This window comes from Natrix helvetica (genome assembly GCF_964273705.1).
Source record: "Natrix helvetica genome assembly, chromosome: Z".
Taxonomy (NCBI): domain Eukaryota; kingdom Metazoa; phylum Chordata; class Lepidosauria; order Squamata; family Natricidae; genus Natrix; species Natrix helvetica.
Window position 1 is genome coordinate 118,793,954 of NC_138554.1, and position 11,626 is coordinate 118,805,579.

Consider the following 11,626-nt stretch of genomic DNA (forward strand, 5'->3'; position numbering starts at 1 on the left):
GATCTCCATTTCAAAGCCGAAGAACCAGCGCATCCGAAGATGTCTCCGTGGTCATGTGGCCAGCATGACTAAACGCCGAAGGCACATGGAATGTTGTTACCTTCCTACCAAGGTGGTCCCTATTTTTCTACCTGCATTTTTTAGGTGCTTTCAAACTGCTAGGTTAGCAGAAGTTGGGACAAGTAACAGGAGCATACTCGTTATGCGGCACTAGGAATTCGAACTGCCAACCTTTCTGATCGACAGGCGCAGCAGCTTAGCCACTGAGTTACTGCATCCCTATTAAGGGCTGACAACAAACCACCTTTTTCAATGCCATTGTAACTTGCCAAACTAATAGTTATAAGTTGAGGACTAGTTGTAATTTTAATTATTAATTTTACTTGTTTTAATTGTTTTTAGTTTTGGTAGTTTACAGTAAAAACAAACACAAAAATTAGTAGTCTGCATACAAAGCTAAATAAAACAAATGCTAATGATTTGAAAACTAAATAATTCACGGAATAACTTGGCACTTTAATTAATATTTATCACTATTAACTGTCTGGTAAATCATTCCTATCTGCTATTATTTTTCATTCTCTTTGAATCGTAAAGACACTGGAAACCTTGAAAGGCTTTTAAAAAAAAGCATACAGCCAGTAAAATCCTCTGGAGAAAAATATGCCTTTATTGGAAAAATAAATAATCATCTAAAAGAAAACAAAATGTAAAATATGATAAATTTTAACAAAGATTTTAAAACCTCAAATATTTTTCTACTTATATATGCGAATTATATCTCCACTGAAAGTAAACTATCTCACAGAAAAATTATTCTCAAAAGACATCCTCATTTGTTTGCTATGTAAATAACTTTGTGTTTCTCAATTGTATGAATGTCAAGTTCCAACTGTTTCATGTCTGTTTCCAGCTTTTCTTTGTAAAGCTTCTTTGGTATCGTATCTATTTCTACTGAAAGGTTTTGGAACGCCTGATGCACCTCCTCCCAGTTCGTTTTGAGACCCTACATGGAAAAGAAGAAATATAAAATTAGAATGCGCTAAAGCAATATTTCTCACACTGGGCCACTTTAAGATATGTGGACTTTGACGCCCGCCCCCCCCAAAAAAAAATTCTGGGAGGAAATCTTAAAATAGGCTAGTTTGAGAATCACTGCAGTAAAGTATCTAAAATGCCCAAAGGCTGTAATTCTGTATTCTCAGGGAAGTCTTTACTAATCATTTCTCTGTTAAATGCTAAAAGCAGCACCTTTTTCCAGGTTTCCATGTGGCCTGAAAAAAAGAGATCTTGGTAATAAGAGTTGTATTAATGTATTGTTTCCGAACCTTGGCAACTTTAAGATATGTGGACCTCAATTCCCAGAACTCCCCAGCCAGCATTGGAAAATCATTCCTGACTGAGGAATTCAGGAATTGAAGTCCGCATATCTTAAAGCTGCCAGGTTGGGAAACATTGCATTAATTAAAAAAATAATAATTCTTAACGAAGTTGTGTATTTTTTCACAGAAGCCTAAATACATCCTACTTAAATAAGTAGCACAGAAGTACTATGTTTGCATCAAACATTTTTAAAATGTGTTTAGCATTCCGGATACTCTCTGAAAGAGAGAGAAAGAGATAATGAATGAGAATGAATTAGATGAGGGGATAGAAGGGGAATTCATTAAATTTGCAAACCATGCCAAGCTAGTAATAATAGCTAACACGTCAGAAGATAGGCTCAAGATACAAAAGGATCTCAACAAACTTGAACATTCCCCCCTATCTAATCAAATGAAATTCAATGGTGAGATAAGTTTAACATTTAAGCAAGAAAAACCAAAGGCACAAATGTAGGTACCTGGATCAATAGTAGTAACTATCAGAGGGATCTTGGAGTCCTAGTAGACAATCACTTAAATATGAGCCAGCAATGTGAAGCAGCTGCCAAAAAGCCAATGCAGTCCTAGACTGCATTAGAATTACACTAACAAAGGAATAGAATTAAGTTCACATGAACTTACCAGTACCACTTTATAATGCCTTGGTAAAACCATACTTGAAATTTTGCATCCAGTTTTGATAACCACTATATTGAAAAGATTGAGAGACTTTGAGACTCTACAAAGAATGCTGAGAAGATCAACATTAGAGGACTAGAGGCTAAAATATGTGAAGAATGGTTGCCAGAATTTGGTATGTTACCCTAGTCCTTGTTAATGACAAGGACTAGGGTAACATGATAGCTGTTCCAATATCTAAGGCAGTGATGGCTAACCTTTTCGGATTGTGTGCCAAAAGTAGGGGGAACACAGGGGGGTCGTGCGTGGGCTTGCCCATATCCATAATGCTATGTGCCACCCACCCCACGTACCTGCACACACGACCCTTCCTGCCCTTCCTTCCCGCTTTTGGCCCACAATGGACCCATTTTTCACCCTCCCCAGGCTCGAGGCTTTCTAGGAGCCTGGGGAGGGCAAAAACAACCTCCCCCTCCCCCTCGCGAGGCCCTCAGGCTTCCCTGAAGGCTCCAGAGGGCGAAAAACAGCTGTACAGGCAACCCGGAAGTTTGGACACAGTGACTTCCGGTTTGCCCGCAGAGCCGTTTTTCACCCTCCAGAGGCTTCAGCAGGAAGTTCTGTTCTCGAACTTCCAGTTTGCGCGTTGGGTGGTTTTTTGCCCTCTGGAGCTTTCAGGGAAGCCTCCAGAGGGCGAAAAATGGCCGAAAAAGACGGCCGAAGTCAGCTGGCCAGCACGTGCATGCGCGCTGGAGCTGGCAGGGCTATGCCTTGTGCGTCCTAACAAATGGCTCCACCTGCCATCTGTGGCATGCATGCTATAGGTTCGCCACCACGGATCTAAGGCTTCCACAAAGAAGAGGTGGTCAATCAATTCTCTAAAGCACATGTAGGCAGAAGATTTTCTGAGAGTTAGAACAATTGATCAGTTTGTCTCCAGAAGTTGTGAGTGCTCCACCACTGGAGGCTGTTAAGAAGAGATTGCACAATGGTTTTTCTGAAATGGTACAGGGTTTCATTTAAGCAGAGGGTTGGATTAAAAGACCTCCAAGGTCCCTTTATATATGTATACATAGATCAGCAAATTGTAGTCTAACTATATTAACCCTACAAATGTATCTGTAAGCTTCATTGAATAAAACAGATTAAATTCTGACCAAAGATGTATGATTTTCCATAGCACAATAATATTTTCCCTTACATTAGGAAAAAAAAGAGATTGCAGATTATTCGTAAAATTGGACAAAACCAACAGCCTACAAAATGTGCATAAAATGAATAGCTTAAAAGCAAACCATTCTTTTTTCCAAATTGACACTCTTACCTGCTTGGCATTTATCAGAACATAACAACATGAAACAATTCTAGAGCTCCATCTAGCGAAACTCTACCCATCTCGGTTGCAGTATTTCTCAAGTCATGTACCTCTAAAAGAGTTTCTCTCTCTGCCTCTGAGAGCCGTTTCATGGCTTTTTGTTTGAGTGTCTCCCTGACATAGACATCATATTCTTCCTGAGCTTTTTTTGTATCTTCATTTCGCTTTATTACATATTTTGGAATCACTCCATAATCCTATAAGAAAAGTATGTTTTACAATTGTTCATAAAAAGCATAGTTTCTATATGTTATACAACACTTCAATTTTGAACTAAGAATGCCAATTCAATCCATTTCAGTGAACATGTGAATATCAAACTTAAGTTTTCAAAGTGAGATAAGCCTATGTAGTCATAATAGTAGAGTTGGCATCCCCTAAAAACAAATCTGATAGCTACACTATTCATATTGAACTAGTTGGTCATGATAGAAATCAAAACAATTTCAGTGGTTCCTGGTGAATTGCACAATGCAATCCTCTGCATACTTATTGAGAAGTAAGCTTAACTAATTTCAATGGGTTTCAGAATAAACATGGACAGAATTTCACAGTCAAAATCTGTTTCAGGGTGTATATAAATATAGGTAGTCCTTAATTTACCACAAAAGGGAGTAGAATTTCCTTGTTAACTAAGACAAGTATTAAGTGAGTCATGCCCAATTTTACAATATTTTTTTGCCACAGTTGCCAAGTGAACAACTGCAATTGATCACACAGTCATTAAGTGAATTTGACTTCCCTCACTAATCTTGCTTGTGAGAAGCCACCTGGGAAGGATGCAAATGGTAATCACATGATCCTGGGATGCTGGCAACTGTTTTAAATACATGCCAGTTGCCAAGTGCCTGAATTTTGATCATCTGACTCTGGGAATGATGTGATAATCCTAAATTCGTGACTCCAGCTGCAAGTCACTTTTGTCAGTGCTTTTGTAATTTCAAGCTACACCAATTGTTGTAAGTTGAGGACTGCCTGTATTTTTTAGCTCCATTTTTTTTTGCAACTCTACAAACCTACCTTTTTCTTGAGATACTTTGGAACAAGACCTGAAGTTTCCAGAAGAAATCTGTCTCCTTGCCTTCTGTCTACATAGACTGGTAATGGTTTCTTGGGCACTGCCACAATAGCATTACTTGCATTTGTATTTATGAAATTTCTTGTACACTGAACTCCCATTATTGGATGATCTGTTCTTTTGGGCACACTTAGTTCTGGTTCTTTTTTACTGCGTTTATCTTTTTTTCCTTTTCCAGAAAAATAATAATAATTTAGACATTTTCAAACATTACAAATTTTTCAATTCTTCAATTTTTCTTTTAAAAATAAGACTAATTAAAATGAAACTATAAATTTGAATTTATCAATAAATGGCACATTAATGTCTTAAGCATTCATCAGTGTTTCTTCTTTAATCTACCATGTTATTTTCCCCTGCTACTCCTTATTTTGCAGCCGTGTACAGTACAACATATTTCTTCAGAAAGGAGCCTAATTGCTCAGAAAGACAAGAAAACACTTTTTTTTTCATTTTTGGGGTGTTTTGTAACCGGTCACACTCATTCTGGCAGCCATATTTTTCTTTAAAAACATGGCAACCTTCAGAATTGATCCCAACATTCTAAACATGGTGCAATCTCTCTAGAACTGAATTTTCTCTTCTAACTTACATTGTAAGACTAGGCTTTTGGAATTTCTCTTCAAAAGTATTTAGAGCAGATTGCTTCTTTCCCCCCTTCCCACTTTGTAAGGAAGACTGGCTGACTAATAGAGTTGTGTACCACGTTGTTTTGATGTCCAAACTGTGCTGCAGAATGAACTGGAATGCAAACATAGCAGCTATCTGGAACACTTACTGTAGTCATTTCATTAGCTTACAGATTTTCCCTTCAACATTCATAAGAAAAGGAACATACCAGTCCTATATATTAAATAATAAAATACAAAATTAAAATGGTAAAATGCCTTCAAATATTCTTATGTCGAAAGCATACTTGTTGGTAACTTTGGTTCTTTTGAATGTTTCTGAAGGAAGTTTTTTGGAGAGGGCACTTGGATTTTTGGGGGTCCAATTGTTTTCCATGGAGATTTACTTTGCTGTATTGCACGTTTCACATATGGTCTAAATGCTGATACAAAACTTTAGAGAGAGAAAATGGACAAAAAACGTTAAAATCAGCAGAAGATAGAGATTCCATTATTCCATAGATAATTGTATTGATGAATATTGCACTTTTAAATATCTATATTCTTAAAAACAAATTTGAAAAGTTTAAATTAACTCCGATAAACTATGTGGTTCTGAATTTATTTTTGTTTAAAAACAATGATTAGGTATTTTACAATTCACATATATTAAATGGCAGAGGAAAAAATAAGAAAAATGGGCATTGCTTTTTAAACTTTGATGCCATGATTTGTTGAATTAATATCAAATTTAATTTATAATTAATTTTTCACCCAGCTTGCAATACTCTTATTCAGCTTCTAGAAGGGGAAGGGTAGTTAATTGGTTTGTAATATTGATTTCCCTTTAATTAAAAAAAAACATCCAACATGTAGTTTACTCTCAGTAAACTCAGTAACCTAAACTAATTTCAGGATTCCAAAGTCATATCAACACTTTAGGGATTATTGCCTTTCCCTATTTAGAGCCCATTTAACAAGCTCCAGCATCACAATTCCTAAAACAGAAATATTACTCTAAATATTTAAACATGGTCTACTACAGCTGGCTGAATTCATAGCTATTATTTGCTAAACTATAAAATTTGGTTTACAAACAATTATTTTTTTTGTGCCATATTCATCATCTCATGTTGGCGATCATGTTGGCGATCCTATTTTTGTCAACAGCTGCATGAAAAAGTGCTGCTGAGTTTTATCCAAACCAGTCCCTTAGGTTTTGAAGCCATGATGTTCTTCTTCTGCCTGGACCTTAGGGGGAGCCTGGAACCTCCCACAGAGCCTCCCACAGAGCCTGTCCCAGGGTGGCGGATTGGGCCCCCCTACCCAGTATAGCTTTTATGCTATACTGTTGGGTTGAAGGGAATCAAATACCTCCCATGGACCAACAGGCCTGTTAAGTGGCAGCTGGCTCATCAGTATCGACTGAAGGCGGAGACCTCATTGGTCAGAACAGCTTCAGAAGAAGAGTACTGGTGTGGTGGAAGCCACTTGAACAGCCTGTGCACAGTGGTGTAGAAAGCAAAGGGAGATTTACTACACTATATATTTCCCAGGAAAGCCATGTTAATGGCGGCAAAATTTTACAAACATTAGCTGGGTTAAATATTAGTCATGTTGACTATGGAAAGAAGTTCCTGTAATTTGGTTGGCTTGATGTAAGCCCAAGCCAAGCAAATCAAATTATGCTACATATAACCGCCTCTATATCAGTTGTGTCAAACTCAATTTCATTGAGGGTCGCATCAGGATTGTTTATGATTTCTGGGGATGGGTGGGCATGGCCAGAGTGGGTGTGGCTTGATGTCACCCATGTTGGAGGCACTTGTGGCAGCCCGAGAGCTCTGCCAGCAAAAACAGGCTGCTGAGCTCCATTTTCACTGGCAGAGGGTTGCAGGAGGCTGTTGCAGCTGAAAACAGAGCTTGGGAGGGCCGCACACTGCCCTCCGTGGCTACATTTTCACTGGCAAAGGCAGCGTAGGTCGGTCCTTTCCTGTTTCCAGGGTAGCCTCATTGGCAAGATCTAAGCACCTCAAGGCCCACGGGCGTTGAGTTTGACATTTCTGCTCTATATTCTCTGTTATTATAAATTGCTCAAATAACATCACTGGAGATATTTATTTACTTATTTAGTGTATGGCATAGAGCAGAGTTCCCAACTTTTCTGACTTTGCGAACTGGTGGGGGGAGAGGGGATGATTTTGCATGAGTGATGGCAAGTATGTGCCCAAGTGCAACTCCATTTGCATGAGCAGCATGTATGCATACCTGCATCTCACGCATGCATGCGTTTGCTGTTGCTTGCAATGCATGTGCATGCACATATATCTGCCCACTATTTTCATGACCCAGTTGCAAACAGATCACAGTCCACTAGTGGACTGCAGGCCAAAGGTTGGGGAACCCTGGTATAGAGCACATGAACAACAATAGTAAAATTATATAGAAGGAGTACATAATGCTATGGTAGGCATAGGATGGAGATATGTAATCAATTTTGTAAGCTTTAAGGAATATATATACACACATACACATACATATATACATACATATAGGTTACATTTTAAAATACATTGGTTCATAAGTATAGAAGTATTCAATATATTAATATCTAGGCCACTTATCCAATTAAGCACAGTATTTGTCAGTTGGAGAAACACTGCTTTTCCACCTGCATAAGACCTCAAATGGCAGCTAGTCACCATATGATCCATTATCTATTGAGGAACATCAAATTCAGGAGAAGATACTCTGCCCCATTTAAACGGAGTCTTGGCAGATGCTGTACAGGTGTGGATCCTACTCAGATTTTCCAGCATTGGTGGGTGTCATCGAAACCGGCTAATTTTTGCATTGGTTCAAATCTATTTTTTCTGGAAGATATGTGTGCACAGAGAAAAATGCTTTTCCTTCACTGGCCAATTGGCTCTTTATATAGAGCACCAGTCTGGTCTAGTGATCAAGACACCAGGCTAGAAAATGGGAGATTGTGAGTTCAAGTCCTGCTTTAGCCACAAAAGGCAGTGGAGTAACTTTGGGCCAGTCACTCTCTTTCAGCTCAACTCACCTCACCGGATTTTTGAATATAGGAATAGTAAGGTTTTTGGGATATAGTTGCTACCCTGAATTATTTGTAACTATACTAAAGGCAGGATACTGATAAACAAGAAAGACACTTCTAGTTCATGTTCTCTTTTTATGGCAACCACAATAATGTATGATTCAGCGGTGGGATTCAAATTCTTTTACTACCGGTTCTGTGGGCATGGCTTTGTGGGCAAGGCAGGGGAAGAATATTACAAAATCCCCATTCCCTCCCTACCCCACTAACCTGCTTTCCAGCTCCATTCTCCTGTTTAGGGCAACAAAAGATCAGTGGGAGGCAGCCGGGCGGGGCCAGCCTATCTCCGAACTATTCAAAATTTCTGCTACCAGTTCTCCAGAACTGGCTGAATACCACCTCTGGTCTGATTTATAATGCCCTTGCCATTTACCTAATTCAAGCTGATAGCCAGTAAATGGCCATAGAAGTAAAAGGTAATTGCCACTCACCCTGATACTATTTATAATTCGTCTCAATGTTTGTTTGCCTATATCCCCGTGATGGTATATTGAAAGCTTTATTCCCACTCATAATAGAACATGGAATGAGAATTGTTGCTATCCCTTCTATTGATCCCAACTGTCTCCAGAATTATTACTGCCAGGGTAGAGAAACTTGACCTGCCTCCAAGATTCATCGCATGAGAGGAGATCAACCAGTTTCATCATTAGCAGCATAACGGCAGCTTGTGGAAAATCAAATTGAATGACACATTGACAGGAATTCTCCATATCTGGAGCAACACTTGCTCAAGCTGCTGACAGAACTATTTAGTATAAGAGACCTGACAAGCAGGTTGACTCCTGGAATTTATTCCTGAAGACACCAAGAGGAAATAAAGGTGCATAGCTTTTTATGAAAGTTGCATTCCGCTGGAGTTGTTTATTACTTCAGAGTAACATTGCAAAAGAAATATTGTATCAAACTCATATTACCAAAATTTCAGATCTCTATGAAATAGAGAAAGAAAAATAAAAAAAATGTTGAAATTTGCATATTGTATAAACATAATACATAGTGTAATATTACAGTGTTCATTCAGACATCTTTTGGAGTGTTTATTCCCAGATTCAAAAAGTATTTATTTCAAGTGTGCAGGCAGCAGCCTTCCTCTATTTTTTCCAATAAGTATATAAAACTGATTTAAAAGGAGCAGGTGCAAACAGCCTTCCCTACTTTTGCAGATAAAGGAGACATGCAGATATTTGTAAATTAGCAGTACTAACCTATTAAGTGGTGGAAGATCCTATATTCAGTTTCTTCCTATATAAAAAGTAATACTTAACATGTGTCTAAAAAAAGAAGCATACCAGTGATTGTTAAATGCAAAACATGTCAGAACAGCAGCCAGGGGAAAGATTCTTGTTCCCATACCTAGGCTTTTCTGTTATCTGAGACTTCTCCACAATCTGAGGTAGAAGATTATAAATGCTCTCCTCCATGACCATAGCTGTCATTGTAACAGGCCTACAAATAAATTATTTAAATTGCTTAGCTATTAGGGAAACTACTTGTCATATTTTCTCTCATACTCATGTCATTCTTTATCATTCTCCCCATGCATACTCAAACATTCTGACTTTCCTTCAGATTTTCTCTTTCATATTTTTCATTTTCTGTCCTTCAGTATCAACCACATTTTTTTCTAGCCAGCAGAAAATCACAAACACTTTAAATCATCTCAAGCTTAATATTACTTATAAATTGTATATGAATATATACATAAGTTTTGCCAACCAATGGCTCTCCATATAGTTAAGTAGATGTGACATCTTACTAACTTATTAAACAGAAAACCATACTCTTGATACTGGTTGAGAAACCTAAGGGAGATTTACACAGCACACCCAAGATGAAACCTCTTTGGGATAAATTTGACTAACCATATTATCTTGCCAGGTATTCAACTTCATTTTTCTATACAATTCATGCAGAACATTTGGCTTATATTCACGAATAGGGATCATCTCAGTGGTGAAATTCAATTTTTTTTACTACCGGTTCTGTGGGCATGGCAGGGGAAGGATACTGCAAAATCCCCATTCTCTCCCCACTCCTGGGGGTAGGATACTAAAAAATCCCCATTCCCTCCCCACTCTTGGGGGAATGATATTGCAAAATCTCAATTCCCAACCCACTCTGGGGCCAGCCAGAGGTGGTATTTGCCGATTCTCCGAATTACTCAAAACTTCTACCAGTTTTCCAGAACCTGTTAGAACCTGTTGAATTTCACTGCTGGATCACCTGAATAAGCAATACAAATCTGTGGAGATGGAGAGGCACAACAGTGGTTTCTAGTTCAAAGTACCTCAAGACCCCTTTGCTCCAAAGTTCTGGAAAGCTACTCACCAATTCCAAAGGCACATCCCAAGATACTGTTGTCTTAGTCACTAGAGGAATGTTTTATATATTCAAATCAAGGAGAAGAGGCAATGTTGCATTCAAATTATATCACTGAACTGGGGCAGGAGTCTAACTGAAATTCACAGGGGATCTTAGAAAATTCATTGCCAGCATTCACATACCATGTTAACATGTAGTTCTTTGAACCGAAGCAGTTTCTGTTTTACCACAACTGGCTGGCTTCACACAGCACTTTTACACCAGATAGCATGGTTTAAATAAACCAAGAATAGATTCATAAGATACAATCCAAAACAAGCGAACCATTTTATGACTTAGTACATTATATGAACCCAGCCATGCTCTCTCCCCCCCCCATCTTTACAAGACTGTTAAGGCAGAAAAAGAGGAAGCGGGAGAGGAAAAGTAGAAATCTCACCACACCACCTGAAGGAAAGATGAAGCACGCATGTAATGAATTAATTTCAAAAATTAACACAGGCTTCTTCATTACTCCAGGCTACCTGCTTACCTGTTCCAAAAATATTTTTCTCCTAGCTATTTTCCCCCGCCTCTCTCCTCCCACCCTTCCCGTCTCTTTTAGGGCTTTTCTCCGAAGGTATTCGAATTCTCCCTCATTCAGAGAATGAGTTTTACAGGAGCAGCAACAAGCCCACTGTTTGGTTGCCCCTAGAAACAACTGCTTGGTTACACATTTGTGTAGAACGGGGGATCGGCTTTGTGTCGTCACTTCCGGAATCATAACGAACAATGGGTAGCCGAATGGGGCGGAGCAGAGAGCTCGATGGAACGGTGCGCAAGCGCGATAAGAGAGTTAGCGGGAAGAATAGATAGGAAGGAGTTCGATGGATCTTCGAACGAGGTCGGAGTGGAAGCGTGCGCATGCGTAATAGTACGTACCTCGACTGGTTCTCAGAGGGGAGGGCAGAGTCTTCATGGAAAAAAATCTGCATTGGAAAATATTCTTGCTTAGCTTTTCCTTCTGAATTTGGGAGACATGCAGATCTTTCCTTATTCACGAATAGAATTCATAGCAATTTGACCGTGTGGGAATCATGCAGGAAGAAGTGCTTTGGCGGCCCTTTAGATGATGGAAAA

At 38.8% G+C, this 11,626-nt stretch overlaps 1 protein-coding gene across 4 annotated transcripts; it reads right to left on the reverse strand.

The window, feature by feature from the left end:
- Positions 1-651: 651 nt before the first annotated feature.
- ENKUR (enkurin, TRPC channel interacting protein) lies at positions 652-11,626 on the reverse strand. 4 transcript variants are annotated; one of them, XM_081969890.1, is made up of 6 exons: positions 11,429-11,626; positions 9,539-9,631; positions 5,370-5,515; positions 4,396-4,622; positions 3,426-3,572; positions 652-1,006 (listed from the first exon to the last, which is right to left on the reverse strand). In XM_081969890.1, the coding sequence occupies exons 1-6, from the start codon at positions 11,479-11,481 to the stop codon at positions 833-835; spliced, it is 840 nt and encodes a 279-aa protein (XP_081826016.1). In that variant the 5' UTR covers positions 11,482-11,626; the 3' UTR covers positions 652-832. The 4 variants fall into 4 exon arrangements, with proteins under 4 accessions (XP_081826016.1, XP_081826017.1, XP_081826019.1 ...); XM_081969891.1 differs by lacking the exon at positions 11,429-11,626 and adding an exon at positions 11,040-11,245; XM_081969893.1 differs by lacking the exons at positions 9,539-9,631; positions 11,429-11,626 and adding an exon at positions 10,947-10,993.